Below are 16,221 nucleotides of genomic sequence, written 5' to 3' on the forward strand. Positions count from 1 at the left end.
TGCCCCCCACTGGTGACCTAGCCCATAACCCAGGCATGTGCCAAATGAACTGGCAATTGAACTGGTGACCCTCTGGTTCGCCAGCTGGCACTCAGTCTACTGAGCCACACCAGCCAGGGCTTCCTTCCATGTTTTGTAGACCTCCATTTTTTCACATCATTGAGGTCACACTGTTTATATGATTTTCCACTGCTTTTCTCGCCTAACTTTATGTCATTAAACATTTCTCCCACAACTTACACACCGTTTGCCATCACTTTGTTTGGTGCACACAGTATTCTGTAGCCTGGCTCTTCATCTATTTCTAACAATGATGTGTCAAATCTCTTATCTGCTTCAAGACTGGCTCCCCAAAAGATTTTTTCATGAACTGTTTTATAAATTGATATACGTTTGGCAGGTATACCTACACATTAAAACCAACACACATAGCTTGCTTTCCTTCCGTATTTCTAGACTGTTCCGTCAAGAAATCAAATCAGCCAAATTTACTTTATCTCCCCCACCTACCCTTCCACAGGACCCGGAGTGTGTGTTTTTAAGAAGAGCAAGAAGTCTCCTAAGTGTTGTAGACTCATTCATGTAGCAACCCTAACTCATACTAATAGCTATGTGTGCTTAATTTTTAAAACCCTATACTGGACTTTACAGAAAATACATGCTTAGATATTCATTCTTCCTTGAGGTTTAGACAAACCAAAATACAGGCAGAAGACCACTTTGTGTCTCACAGTATGACTACCAATACCTGGGCTGTCACTAACCCAACAATAAAATGGAAACAGAATTGTTTCCTTTTCTACATCTCTCAAGTGCTAAGAGTATAAAGCATTAGCCATGAAATAATTTCCTGAAGGCTGAGAGAGAGGCCCAGGCCCAGTGAACACATCATGGTCATTGTTTCCCAAGCCAGCGTGTTACCTGGTTGTTGGGGCTGAGGTTCAGCAGCCTCCAGGACGAGTACATGAGGTCTGAGAAGTGGTAAAGCAGCCGGAGCCTGGCCCTCGCGGTGTGAATGCTCACCTCCCGCAGCGCGCCGTACTGGGGGGGCACTGCATCAGGCAGGCCCAGCTGCAGAGGTACCGACACACCTGCCCAGAAAAGTGGATGGACACACTTATAAAGGAAAATGCATTGTTTGCATTTTCAGTATTTAAAAAAATTTCAAGCACACAGAAAAATTAAGTGTACAATGAATACCCATTCCTACCACTTAAATTCTGTAATTAGTATTTGTCTATATTTGCTATATTACATATTATCAATTTCTCTATTCATCAATTCATCTTAATTTATGATGAACTTGTATTGTTTTTTTTTTAATTTTAGGGATTCTTTTTTTAAAAAAGATTTTATTTATTTATTTTTAGAGAGGGAATGGAGGGAGAAAGAGAGAGAGAGAGAAACATCAATGTGCGGTTGCTGGGGGTCATGGCCTGCAACCCAGACTTGTACCCTGACTGGGAATTGAACCTGCGACACTCTGGTTCGCAGCCTGCGCTCAATCCACTGAGCTATGCCAGCCAGGGCTTGTATTGGTTTTTAAAACATCTTTTTTATTTATCATTATGGACACTTGTTTTTTTCCTCTCCTTTAGTTTCCCATTTAGCTATGGGGCTTAAACAGTTTCTTCACAAAAAAGAAATACCCAAATTCTTCCTTTCATATTCAATAATTGTCTTCATAATAACACAAGGTGTGGGCCAAGACCACACAGGCAGTTCTAGAAAACGGACATGGGTCACACAGCAGACACCTCCCGCATTTTAACTAGCGACCTGGCAGAAGGTGACCATGGCAGAATGAAAGACCTAGGTGCACGACTGATGAAAGCTTTTCACTCTAAGAATGAGAGCTCTGGAGCAGTGAAGGCTACGACAAGTGTGTATCTGGTTACCCTCCAATAAAAATGCACAAATGAGTAGAAACACAATATCCAACTTACTTGAGTTTCCTGTGAATAAAAATTTGTGCAGCTCAATTCCCAGAGGTATTTTATTACTGTTAATAAAAGCTAACATTTATTGAGTACTTTTATGTGCCTGGCTCTATGCTAAGAGCTTCACAGGAATTGGTTCATTTACTCCTACAGCTCTTTATAATAGGCACTATTACTACTCTCATTTTATAGTCAAGGAAACTGAGTCTCAAGGTCATTCAACTCATAAGTGGAAAAAGCAGGATTCAACCCAGGCAATGTGGTTCCAGGGCTTGAACCTTCACCACCACACTGTGGAGCCTTGGTCCTGAAGTGGGAGGGAAATCTCTCTGAAAGCTTCAGAGGCCCCAGAGTCTCTGAATTTTTCAGTACATAGGCAGAATACTGCTCATTCTGGATCCTGTTAACCAGAAACTGTCTCCTGCTCGTTTGGATTCTACTTGGTAGTTGTGCCTTATTCTCTCAGAGTATATGTAAAAGAGAAAAATCTCCATGGGCAATCTTTCCTAAGGACCTGTGGCTAAGTAGAGAGTTTAGCAAAAAAGAAGAGAATGCTTAGCTCTCTGTCACGAGGTCATTTCAGGGAAATTCTAGTGCTTTAGACAATAGAAGATGGTTGAAAGAAAGGGCTTGAGTATCTGGGAAAGAAACAGCTTAGACATGAAGAAATGTGTGAGAATGAATGATAAATGCTGCACTTAAAGGAACGCATTTGTGGGGAATGGAAGATTGATCTAATTGGGGAAGTATGCAGTTGGATGTTAAATATGACACAAATATGCACTTTATTTTTCTTTATATATTTCTGCAGATCTACAAGGATTTCGTAATAAATTAAATGCAAAACAACAAGAACGTAGGAACAGCCCATCAGTCCCACTACACACTGGAGTAAAATGGCGGTGATTTTTCTGCTGTGCCAATGCACAGACAACCTCATGTTTCAAGTGGTTAACATGGGGTGAAGAATTTGAGAAATGGTTTCAGGGTTTTTAATCATTATTCCTAACAGCAAGCTTCAGAAAGCTACAATTCATTGCTTCTTTTTTATATAAAAACACACTTAGTTGCTGCTCTACAGTTGTAAATCTTTGCTGGCCTAAGTGATATATTTTCTTCTTTTAGGGGTGCAGAGAGGGACTTTCATAATGGAGTTGCAAGAGAACTTCTTGCTGTGAAAGTATTACAGAGCTGGTAGCACAAAGAGTGCTTTGGTTGTGTGGGGGAAGGTCTGATGGTTTCAGAACCATGTTGGGATACAGTCTGAAACTGGCAAGCAGACAGTGCAGCTGGGGACTGCTGAAAGAGAAACTGCAGGAGCATGGATACTGCACCCCCCTCACCTGGTGCTCTTGGCGGGACAGGCGGCGCTGTCCATGCAGCACTGTGGCAGCGGCCAGCTGAGATCTGCCGAATGTTTTTCCCTTGCAAAACTGTTACCAGGGTTGGTTCTCGAACATGGTTGGTGTGGCCCAGGCCAAGCTGGGGATAAATTACAAATACACAAAGATTCAATTAGAAAGAGGAAGAGAGGAAGCCAAGATGATGAATTCTGTCTTAGATGGGAGCAGATATAAATAGGTTAATATCTGCACCAAACCACAGCATCAAAATAATGAGATTAATACTGATTTTCTCTATCAGAATGGTCCTCAGAGCTCAGACTGTCTCCTAAAAACTAAGCTACAACAAAGCCATTTCAATCTAGCATATGAGTCTTAATGACTGGATACATCCTTGGGTTTCGCTTCTGGAGAGGAAATGAATTCTTAGAAAGTTCAAAAAATAACAATGATCTATAGAGCTTTTACTTAAAACACACTGGTTTCTTGATTTTTTTTCTTTTAAAGATTTTATTTTTTATTTTTTTAGAGCGGGGTGGGGGGGCGGGAGAGAGAGAGAGAGAGAGAGAGAGAAACATTAATGTGCGGTTGCTGGGGGTTATGGCCTACAACCCAGGAATGTACCCTGGCTGGGAATTGAGCCTGGGACACTTTGGTTCCCTGCCCGCGCTCAATCCACTGAGCTACGCCAGCCAGGTGGTTTCTTGATTTTTTAACATGGTTTGCCAGTGTAACAATAAATGAGCAATTATAAAAACATACACAGAAGCAGATTCCCACCCTCAGGTCTCTGTTCTTAGGGTCTCACTGGAACACACCCAGCGTTATAGCAGCTAAGCACCACATACCAGTAGGGAGGATCATGACAAGCCCCTGTCAGGGACCTGCCAAAGGTGTCCTCAACGTCAACTCTCCTGTCATTAAGACGATACGCAACCACCATGATGAGCAGTTTCCTCATCTGTTAAGATACTGATGAGGAGACAACAGGGCCAAAATGGATAACACTGGACCCCCTGAATACCGACTCTAGCAGCAGCCAGACCCAGAGGATTTATAGAAGAAGGGGGTGTGGCTCTGCATGTGGGGCTGAAAGTCATCATAGTAGCAGGCATCTCAGACATCTCCCACCAAAGTCCCTCCCTTCTCTACATTTGGGGTAGGCTACACCCATCAACTTCAAGTCCTTCCTCAACCTCTTACAGGCTCAGTTCACTCCTCTGTATAACGGGGGGAGACAAGACCTCCTGCACAAACACAAATGAACTTTGTACACTGTCATGTTATCAAACATAAAGTATTGTTTCATTCTTTCCATTTTCCAGATCAACTGATGCTCCTAGTACCTAATCTCATTTATTACCACAGCAGAAATGACGACGATGATAGCAGCAAATAGTTATGAAGTGCTGCTGGCTGTGTGCCAGGCACCTACCAATGTACGTAGACACATACATATACTTAGCTAATTCCCTTAATCTTTTTGCTGTGATTTTTTAAAAAAATAATGGTCAATAATGTAATGCTTACTTGGCCACAATCAAGAAAGAACTTGAACACAACTGAACTCCTAAAACAATCAGTCCTGGAGCAAACTGATGTACTTGAGGCACTGTGGTAGACGTTATAAGGTTCTTAGCTTATCCTTTTTCCACATGAAGAATGTTATCAGATTTCTGGAATGTGAAGCAGCAAGACAAATATTTACCTGTCCTTCTGAGTTGCTCCCCCAGGCATATACATCTCCAGTTGATGCCAAAGCAAGTGTGTGCTCAGCTCCAACTGCCACGTCTTCGATGACCACCCCAGCCAGGACAGGGATTTGCTGTGGCCGATTGTGATTGCGAGCACGCCCCTCTGGCAAGCCTATCAAGCGATCTGGGGAAAAAAACAAAACACAGCAAGAGGAAATTTATGGGTGGCACACCATAGTCCTTTTGTATTTTTTTAATGAATCATTTAATTTTTATAGTAGAATGGCAATGACATATATAACTCATATATACCATTAACTCATTCTGGTAAGGTATACTGAATATTGAGTGAATAAAAAGTTTAAAACTATTTCTTTGTAAAATGTCACAGTTTCCTTATTCATAAAAATAAAGTTGCCAGTATATCTAAAATTAATGGCTTATTTCAAACCAAGAGGCACTCCAGTGTCCCCATATTTGAGAGGACTGGTGTATAATTTACAAAGGCCCTAAAGTTCTTGCATCCCAAGGAAACATGCTGTCCTGACTAGTGTGGCTCGTCTCGAAAACTGAAAGGTCACCGGTTCCATTCCCAGTTAGGGCACATTGCCAGGGTTACGGGCCAGGTCTCTGGCTGGGGGCATGTAAGAGGCAACTGACTGATGTTTCTCTTGCACATCAAGGTTTCTCTCCCTCTTTTTCTCCCTCCCTTCCCCTCCCTCTAAAAATAAATAAATAAAATCTTAAAAAATAAAAGAAAACATGTCATTCAAACTATCTTGCCCTCAAACTTCCAGTCAACCTCTCCCCTTAGCTTTGCTGCCACACTTCTAGAAAGTGCAGGTCAGACCCTGTTTCTCCATGTCCTCAAGGCCTGTCTGGTTTGGCCACCATCTATAATCTAATTTCCACTCTCACCACTGTACTGAAAATGTATCTCAAAAGCATTAAGGAACTTCTAACTGCCTACTGCAGCAGCCTCTTTTCAGGCATCAGCCCACAGAGCCCCACGAAACCTTATGATAGCACGGCCTCAGCTCCCTCTGCCCCTCATGATTTGAACCCTGAGCCTATGAATTCCTTCAATCTGAACCCCCAGTCTCTGGAAGGACCAGGGAGCCCTCTGGTGGCCAAGGCAGTCAAGGCAGCACGGTGAAGGCAGCAAAAAGAAAGGGAAAGGCCTTGGAGGAACTCTTCTAGCAAGAGTGAAGGCTCTGGCATGAGGTGCCATCAGTGAGGAGTGTCTTTATGACCAAGTTCACAGAGGGGAGCGGAAAAAGCAGCTAGTGAATGAAGATCATAGTACCCACTCATCACCTACAACAAAATAATGACTCTATTTAGAGTACTTTGTGTAAAACTGGGAAGCAATGTTTCTATAATATATACAAGTATATACAGAAAACAAGCAATGCAATGCCTGGAAAATGCCTTACCTTGACCAAAGGTATACACATGACCATCTTTGGTCAATGCAACAGAAAACTGAGTTCCACAAGCAACCTTTTTAATTCCAATTCCACAAAGAACATCAACTTTCTGCAAAATAAAATTGTAAGGCACACTGTAAAATGGAAAAAAATACTCTTGAATTTGCCTACTGGCATGTATAAATTCAATAATTATCTTCTAATAAAAATATTAACAGTTAGTTTACCTGTTTCCTCCCAAACCCACAGCCCTAAATATTATTTTCCCATATTGTTCTGCAACCCAAGTGAAGTGGAAGCATTTCTCTGGATAACAGAAACCAAGGAAAAACCTGTGGCCTTGGAAAGACTACTGAAGGACCATGTAAAGCCATGGGCTCTTCCCAGTCATACTTTTTCCTCTTTCAGAGGTGACAGTAACCTCTTTATATGTTCCCCAGAGAGGGACTTCCTGCTTTTGTGAACCCCTAGCCAAATCCTGTCTAACTTTCAAGATGTCACAGACTATAATGGTGCATCTGCAGTTGAACATAAATTGAGTATTTGTAAATCATGCTGCTTGTTAAATGTGCTAGGAAAATCCACAGAAAAGAGTTGTGTGAGAAGTCTTCTGCAGAGCCAAGAAACCTTCTGTAATGTGAATAAGAGCTTCTAATTTATTTGTTTATGCAAATTTTCTATTATTTTTTAAACAGAGGTGCATATCTGTGTAATTCAGTGGTAATAATAAACTGGCAGCTGTAAGATTGTTCATGGTACCCTCCATAAGACAATGTTTAGGCATATCTCCATAAGAGATATGTTTATACTATTTCTTCTTTACATGGACGGTAGCCCCTACCGTGTTCCGTCTGTGTGCATAAACAGACACATCCTTGCAGAGTTTTTACATCAAGGTTAGTGGCTATTAAAATCAACATCTAGAATGCAAAACATTTAAGAATAAGCAACATAAGCTTCTAAACATCATTATGAATTATCAAAAATGCTTAATTTAAATTACTTCCAACTAAAAAGAGGTAGTGACATAGACAAAAAACTATGTTGTCTGAAGCCCTAGGTTAAAGACAACACTGACCTGAGGTGAGGATTTTGCCGTGGAATTTCCTAAACCTAGTTTTCCATAGTCACCATCTCCAAAAGCCCATACCATAGAGCCATCTGCTGATACTGCCAAAGTGTGGTTTAAGCCACAAGCCACCTGGAGAAATAAGAGGGTGTTCAGTAAGGCAAATCATAATACCTAAAACACAAACCCATTTCTGGGCCCTCTTCTCCACTTCAGTGGAAAACTTGTCCATGTTTTCAAAGATTTTTATTGGTTTCAGGGCCTTCTACATACATTAAAAAGCATGTCAACAAGAAATAACTCCTAATGTTCACAAATAAAAAAATAACTTTTTTCTTCAAAGTGAAATCCTTCAAATATCTGTGGCTAACTCAGAATCAGAAAGCATAGAAGATAGGGGAAAAGTATATATGACTCAAAAATACTCATTCATACCAGAGCAATCTACGGAATAATATAGAAAAAGATAATATAGAAAAGTACATATGACTCAAAAATACTCATTCATACCAGAGCAATCTATGGAATAATATAGAAAAAGATAAAAATATCCCCTTGTTAAGAGAAAGTTTCCGTGTCTACAGGACAGGGACAATTGTTGTCTCGGAACAGCAGCTGTCAGTGATGGTGCAATTCAGCCATCTGCTTCCAGCCGGCCGGACAGGAGTCACACAAGTCTGTAGTGCTGAAGGTTATATATCAAGTTGTATTAGTACTTTATGGAGGGGGCTTTAAAATATGCACATCCTGAATTAATGTGGAATCAAACAGGACAAAGAAGCACATGACAAAGTGACTTAAAATATGAATTTGCACATAACGAAAAAATAATGAAAAACTATCAATTAAGCCAAGCAAAATGCACATGAAATTAAATATAACTGGAGATTCCTTTCATCCTGAGAGGACAGTGTCTGAGGGCACACAGAGGATGTGAGAAACTGTGCTCAGGCAGAATATAAATATATATATCAGAGACTTATTCCGTGCCTGTCCAATCTGGTACCCCTCCAGTGCAGTCACTCTCTCTGGAAGTTTTTTATTAGAGGTGTTTCCAAGACCCAGACGACCGTAGTCACCATTCCCAAAGGTAAAGAGTTTGCCATCTGAAGTTACCACTGCTGAGTGCTTGAAGCCACAAGACATCTACAGACAGAACCAAGGAGAAAAAAAAATTCTTAAAAGAGGATACTGAGGAAAAAAAAAAGAAGACAGTCATTTTTGGTTATTAGTAAAGCAATAAACTTCACTGACAAATCAGGATCTTCAAGACCAATATGTTCTATCTGCCCAAATGGCCCTCTTGCTTCCCTAAGCCTGATCTACCTCATCATGCTCAGGAAGACCAAGAAAAACAGCACACCTTGGGGAACTGTTGCTATTCTTCCCCTGTGTACAGATGACCTAAACTACATGAAATAATAGGGAAATTCTTTATAAAGTCAAAGGTGCTATGCAATTTTACAATATTATTTTAGATCTCGAATTGATTTCCAGAAAATGAATATGAGCTCAGACTTTGTAACAATCATGACAGGTTGAAAGCAAAGCGTTCCATTTATCAATGTGTTAAGAACTGTGTAGCAAGAACTAAACCCTGTAATGTTTCTTCCAGGGACCTGCAGCAACCTGGCCTGGACCAAGCAGCTGGCTCAGGAAAAAGGAGTCCATTCTAATATCAAAGCCCATTCAAACTTCTGACAAGCCCAAGAATGAATCTAAACAACTAAAGGCAGCTGATCTTTTATAATGACTGTGTAATATATTTTTACTATTATTTCCCATTACCTAAACTCGATTCCACAACTAGTATGTTTACATTCAAAGCCAAATTTATCCATCTCCTGCCTGACCTGCACCACTTCCTCTCCTTGTAAGGCCTCAATCTGCCTGGGTCGCCGCTGCCTGTCGCTGTTCCCATGGCCGAGTTTGCCATAATCACCATCTCCCCAGCTGAAGACCTCACCACTCTCAGTCAGGGCCATTGAGTGCCCATCAGAACCACATGAAGTCACCAGCTGAGTCACCACAAAGCCTGGAACAAAGCAGAAAACCCAGTAAGAGTCACCATATGTCAAAACTCCCCTCTTACAGCTACTAAAGAACATTCTCAGAATTGAAATATACCAAAACAGTACTACAGAAATAAAAGCAATTTCTTAATTTCTAATCGAATTTGTAGAAACAGCCTATCAAAAGTTGGGAGCAGCCAATAAAATAATCATGTGACAAGAAAGAAGAGAGTTACGAGAGCAGTTACAGTCATTAAGAACTATGTTCCAGCTACTCCCATAAATGCTTCACATGAATTATCTCATTTTCTGTTTTCACTTAGAACCTGAGCCAGATATACTGTCACCACTTTTATAATTGGGGAAATCGGGTCACTGAGAGGTCTAGTAACTTGTGCAAGGCCCCAGAGACAGGATGTAGTAGAACTAGATAGGTACCCAACCAGCCCTCCCATCCTCACTACTAAACTCGTCCTTGCACTTAGATCTCAAGGAAGAGAAGTCAGAGCTACTCAGCAATTGGTTCTGAACTCGTTGTTACTTGTATGCTTTTACTCTAAAAGCCCCCTTTGCTATTTTTGTAGGTTTCAGAGTCAGTAAAATTTAATTAAAAAAAAAACAAAAACAAAAAACAAGCCAGGGTCTCCTGCGGTGATTTCTCCAGAGGTATTCTTGCTCCAAGGCATGGAGTAGGCTGACAGAGAAGCCCTTTAAAGTCTTTAGTACATATCAATATAAACTGATTTTTAACTTAAATGAAACACACAATTGCTATGGCTATTAATAGTTGCCTAATTACAGTTTTGCAATTTTAAAGAATTTTATATTCCTCAGTGGACCTTAAAACAGTTATTTATACTACTGATTTTGAGCATTGCTATGATAGTAACTTGCAAAATAATGTTGTTTAAAATATGAAAATTAAGGCTGTATACGCCTAAACAAAAGTCACAATATAAGAGAAAGCCCAATATGATTATCTAGCAAAGGTTTGGGATGAGTTCCAACATAAGCAAACATTACTATAGTTAGGCCATAACTTCTGATCAGCTTTTGAGGATAATTTTACCTTGTAAGGCAGAAATAACCGTCAGCACATGAAGGTCATCTGAATTTCCTTGTCCTAATCTGCCATAACTTCCTTCCCCACAAGCCAACACTGTGCCGTTGGCCTGGATGACAAAGGTACAATTCTGACCACATATGACCTAGTATAAAAACATACAACTAAATATGTTATCCTTTATTATATAGCTTTAACATATAAACATTAAACATGATTCATGTATACCTAAGATATCTTAATCAATTTATCTTTTTACTACAGGGGAAGGGTTAATGCGACTATGGAGTTTCTACAAGCCCTTGACTACTATGAACCTGCTTACTTACTAACTGACTGATGTATGTGGTTCATTTAACTATTTAAGGTAGTTCGAACCATGTTATCTACATGGATTTCAGCCAACTGAAAGAGTAGAGTTCAAATAATAACATTAACAACAAAACTGATAAAAGAAGACAGAGGAAAGGGTGATGGGGAGATACTAAAGACTGGGCTAGAGGTTAGTAAGAGGCAGAAACTAGAAGAGATATATATGAGAAGGAATAGTGCATTCTGCGACTTCATGAGGTGGAGAAGAACAAAAGAGAAAGCAGTTGCCTCAAGAAGGAAATGCAGTAGTACACAATTATTAAAAGAGGGGAGGTATGTCAATAAAAGCTGGCTAAAGCCCCAGTAAGACTATAGCCACAAAAAGACAATCAATAATTAGGAATGCCTTCTATAAATACATCCTGGTCAAGCCTAATGCATCAAGATGTTAATTCACCACATTTGAAAGCAAGAAAAACTTAGAAACTTATTAGCAAAACTTAAGTCTGATAAAAACTTTAGAAAGCTTATTTGGAAGCTGTAACATTTTGACTTTCTTTAGTGATTCCTTACAATAGACTATGAAAGGAACTTTATCCCACAGTAAATTACTGAGAGCTGACAGCTAGGAATCAGAATGATCAGTTCCCAAGATTCTTCTCCATTTCTTTACCCTGGTATTTACCTGTTGGGCCTGTGAGAATGAGGGTGCTGCTGCAGGTACCATCACATTTCTTCCAGCTTCTGCCAGCTGTCCATGCCTGCCAGCACCCCACAAGTAGACATCACATTTACCTCCCAGGTGCCAGTCCTAGAAAAACACAATCATCTCAAAGTTAAATTCATCCATTCATTAAAACAAGCATGTCCTGGGTACCAACTAGGTGCCAGCCTCTATGGGAGACACCAGGGCACAAAAAAACAAGCATTCAGAATCAGAGGATTTACTGAGAAAAACTATATAGTTATCTTTATCTTTACTGACCTCAGGTCTGGAAGTTGCCCAAGACATAATTTGTTCATCCATGCCATTAATCCATTTACTGTTATCCTGCAAGACAGGGCAAACATCAGGATCAATCTTGCTTAATCAAGATTTATCTCTTCTTAACTAACAAGTCTTCTTCTAACAACTAAATCTTCTTTGCAAAAAATAACTTGGATATCATGAGAAAGAGCAGTTGTATAATCACATCAAACTTGATTTTATGCATTAATATTTCCCTTTATTATAAACATTTTCTCTATCAACTATATCACTACCACAATCACGTTGGAAATTCAAAGCTAACTTCTGAGTAACCATTGGTACAAAGTCATGTGCAGGAGCCACTGACCCTGTGAACTTGCTGTAAAGCTTTGGACAGGTCACTTCATCTTTCTGGGCTTCAGTTTTCTCATCTACAAAATGACAGATTTGGGACAAATGGACTGCTCAGAAGGATACTTCCTAATTAGAATATTCTACATTTAGATATTCCCCTCAACTTGTAAATGTTTTATATTGTACCTATATTTATACATATATTCAAATGTTTGTGTATGTAAACCTTAACTAAGTGAAGGGGTTGTTAGATCAAGTGATGCCTGCACTCTCTACACACCACAGTTTCTACAGCTAGATGTCTCAGATATAATCAGAGTGCTCTGCTGTAATTCTTATTTTATGGTGATTAAAAACATGCTTGAAGTGCCAAATAATTCAGAATCCATATGTAGAATAAATCTTAAGACGATCAGAAAAAGATGTTAAAATATCTACAGGATGGGGCAAAAGTAGGTTTATAGTTGTGAGTACACAAAACACAGTTTATTCTTATATTATTATTATTTTATTATTTTCCATAAAAACAATCATAAAACTACTTTTTGCCCACTGTATACAAATAAAATATATGCTAACAAGACACTTATAGACAAAAAAAAAAAAAAGGAAAAATACGGGACTATGTCACTGAGAGCCAGCATGTTTATACGAGGTCCACAGTTCTCATATAATCAATCCCTGTCACCACGGAGGCCTGTCACTGTATCAAAAGTGACTATCTAAAAGCAAAATATTTTAAATTTATCTAAGAGTATGCTCCTAGCTATTGAAGCTGCCAAATACTGAGGGTTTACTACATGCTAAACACCTATGATATTGATATAATATCAGCTGCAAATAATAGCAGTTCACATTACACTTACCATTAGGAATACAAGTTCATCCTCTGGAACAGGCTCTAGGTCAGGAACAGTAAAAGATTCTGGAAACTGTGCTCCATTGGTCAGGGCTTCAGCAGCTTTTATGGTGGTTGAGAAACATTCTAACCAGGCCCACTCGTTTGGATTCCAGGAAGCAGGGTCAGGGAGGCAGTGCTGGTGGTGTGGTGGCACTGGAGGGTTACACAGCAGCTGATCCAGATGAAGCCCCACAGCAAGAGAAGCCAGACACTGCATGTAGGGGCTGTGAACAAGCTGGTCTCCACAAACCACATGAGGCTAAGAGAAGATGCAAGGACGTTAATGTTGAAGAGCCTATGCCAAATATTCTACATTAATCTACTGCAATCTGAAAGCCTGTAATTTACTTCTTAAGTTTACTGTTTTTTAAGCTTTTTACTGGGAAATAATTTTAGATATTCAGAGTGTTTCAGAGATAGTACAGAGAATTCCTATAAACCCTTCACCCAATTCCTCTAATGTTAACATCTTACATAACCATGGTGAATTTTTCAAAACTAAGAAATAAACAATGGCATAATACTAACTAAACAACACAATTTTATTTGGTTTTTCCACTAATCATCAATGCCCCTTTTCTGCTCCAGAATCCAATTCAGGATATCTCATTGTATTTAGTATATTGTCATTAGTTTTTCAGGTCACAACTGAACCATGGAGACTAGCTCATTCTCACAATTCCTCCTTTAGCAAGAGAACCCTGGTAGCTGTCAAAGCAAAATTATTCTTTCATGGCTGTGAACCAAAGTGTCGCAGGTTCGATTCCCAGTCAGGGTACATGCCTGGGTTGCAGGCCATGACCCCCAGCAACTATATACTGATGTTTCTCTCTCTCTCTGTCTCCCTCCCTTCCCTCTCTAAAAATAAATAAATAAAATCTTTAAAAAATTATTCTTTCATGGCTATCCCTAGTAAGACGAGCGCTACTCTGTAAGAGACTAAGTGACTCAGAAAAGAAAACCTGGGCAAATGCATCAGTGAAACAGTATTAACGTAGCTTGGCAAAAGAACATAAAACAAACAAACAAACAAACAAAACCACCAAACACAAGGAGTTCTACCCAGGGAGCAGCACACTGTGACTAGTAAGGCCTGAAAGACAGCTACACAGGATCAATTTCTGTGATTCCCCATTCTAGTGACCCTGTTTATTAGTTCAACCTTGGCTCGTCCACACAACTTTCCAAAGGGACTCACCTGACCAGTGCAGAGGATGTTCACTCGGCCACCCATATGCACACCCACCTCCCAGCTTCGGGATGGCAAAACCACATAATGCCCTGGCTGGTGTGGCTCAGTGCAGTGAGGGCTGGCCTGTGAGCCGAAGAGTTGCCAGTTCGATTCTAGGTCAGCGCACATGCCTGGGACCAGGTCCCTAGTTGGGGGCATGCGAGAGTCAACCAATGGATTTTTCTCTCAAACATTGATGTTTCCTCCTCTCTTTTTCTCACCCTTCCCCTCTCTCTAAAATGAATATATAAAATCTAAAAAAAAACCCATTAAAAAATAGATATATGGGTCAAAAAAGGGAAGCTGATACTCTGAGGCATAGGTATTCTAAGAAGTTTCGGAGTGAATAAATAATCTGAAGAATGATATAAACACTATACAAATTTGAGGGTTATTTTAAAACTTTACTCTCACTTAAATAAAGTAGGAGTAGATTTAGGATTACTGAACAACTGTTTTAGACATTACTTAGCTTCATTTGATTCTGCCCAAACAGCCCCATGTATTTTCCTCAGGCCTCATGCTTTTAAGGGATAAATTCAAATTCCAAAGCACCACGCATCTGTAGATGTGTCGGGGTGAGTGTGATCAATCACCTTTTCATAGGCATACTGCTCCTGAAGCATCATGGGTAGCCGCTCCAGAAATGCTCGCATGCAGGGAGCCATGTTCAGTCCCAGGACACCCTGCTGTTTCAGCGCTGTCCTACAGGTGGCCAAAACGTGATTGGTAGCAACCCACTCCGACGTACAATTCACGACCAAAACATCCTGATGGAAAATAAGTTGTGCCACATGATTTGTTTAAATAAAAAAGAGAATTCTATCACCATTCATATCTGAGAAAATTCATGCCAATAACTGCATTAAACATGTTTGCTTTTTAATCATTTTATGCTGTACTTTTAATGCCTATGAACTTCAAAACATCCTAATTTTTTTCTAAGTAAAAACAAGTGAATAAGAAATAACCACAAAATTTGTGGATTAGCTGATTTTTCTTAAAGAGAAAACAGCAATTATTTGCTATTACCCAGGACTTATAGGATAAGGATCTAGTGCATTCTAAAAGTCTGATATGACCACAAGGAACTAACTAAAGAAAGCAGTACTCTGCCTGCTGAGGGATATATCAGGGAAAAAAAGCAACACTTCTAACTGTGGCTCTATGGTTTATCCTACACAGGCCACTTACTACCTAGGGTCTGATTCTATATTTACTTCAGCAGGACTATTCATGCAGGTTTACAGCTCTATTTTAATATCATTTAACCACATAAAATATAAACCAGAGAGCACACTGGCTCTATTCATTAAGGGTGTAAATGCTAATACTGTCACATCACAGAATTACTTCACTGCAAGGGACTAGAATTTTTCTTACTAAAATATTAAACTTGGAAGCCAACATACATTGTGTAATACTTGAGTTAAAAATATTTGGGATGGTCCTTCTTTTCAGGTCAAGTTCTTCTGAGACAGTCTGGTGCTATTTCAAAAATGGCAGAAAGTCAAAACCCACTTTATAACTTCCAATGGAAATGAAGCTGTTCAATAATTAAACATTTCACTGATGTCTAGGGGATAGCAGGAAGAGTACCAGATTATATGAGTAAATCAGGAGACCTGGGTTCTAGTTTTCTTTTTGCCACTAAGTGGCTGCATTTTCTTGGGCAAGTAACAATGCGCCTGCATTTGTTTTCTCCTCCGTAAAGTGGGATGCTTGGACTACGATGTCTAACGTATGTTACAGGCTTATACCCTATGGTTTGTTATAACTGCCCATTACCTTTGATCTGTTTGAACAAGCAGCAACCCCGACATCTGGAATCCACACTGTGGTCTGAATAGCTCCAGAGCCTATCACAACAGTTTGCAAGACAGAACCATCCTAGAAAGAAAT

At 39.8% G+C, this 16,221-nt stretch overlaps 1 protein-coding gene across 10 annotated transcripts in view; it reads right to left on the minus strand.

Moving 5' to 3' along the window:
• The window catches only part of HERC1 (HECT and RLD domain containing E3 ubiquitin protein ligase family member 1), a 177,553-nt gene that overhangs the window by 9,853 nt on the left and 151,479 nt on the right, over window positions 1-16,221 (minus strand). For 9 of the 10 annotated variants that reach the window (XR_004905037.1, XR_004905043.1, XR_004905041.1 and 6 more), the window contains 13 exons: window positions 16,108-16,209; window positions 14,916-15,089; window positions 13,054-13,347; window positions 11,849-11,914; window positions 11,549-11,674; window positions 10,558-10,696; window positions 9,330-9,511; window positions 8,467-8,622; window positions 7,486-7,608; window positions 6,414-6,516; window positions 4,992-5,161; window positions 3,284-3,422; window positions 922-1,091 (listed from right to left, as the gene is read on the minus strand). Coding sequence is in view for 2 of the 10 variants with exons in the window: in XM_036034506.1 (XP_035890399.1) it covers window positions 922-1,091; window positions 3,284-3,422; window positions 4,992-5,161; window positions 6,414-6,516; window positions 7,486-7,608; window positions 8,467-8,622; window positions 9,330-9,511; window positions 10,558-10,696; window positions 11,549-11,674; window positions 11,849-11,914; window positions 13,054-13,347; window positions 14,916-15,089; window positions 16,108-16,209 (1,944 nt within the window). In the remaining 8 variants the exon portion in view is untranslated. Of the gene's footprint in view, window positions 1-921; window positions 1,092-3,283; window positions 3,423-4,991; window positions 5,162-6,413; window positions 6,517-7,485; window positions 7,609-8,466; window positions 8,623-9,329; window positions 9,512-10,557; window positions 10,697-11,548; window positions 11,675-11,848; window positions 11,915-12,037; window positions 12,265-13,053; window positions 13,348-14,915; window positions 15,090-16,107; window positions 16,210-16,221 lie in introns of those variants that run through there. The other variant, XM_036034504.1, reaches the window with a different exon arrangement.

This window comes from Phyllostomus discolor, chromosome 1 (genome assembly GCF_004126475.2).
Source record: "Phyllostomus discolor isolate MPI-MPIP mPhyDis1 chromosome 1, mPhyDis1.pri.v3, whole genome shotgun sequence".
In the NCBI taxonomy this organism is placed as follows: domain Eukaryota; kingdom Metazoa; phylum Chordata; class Mammalia; order Chiroptera; family Phyllostomidae; genus Phyllostomus; species Phyllostomus discolor.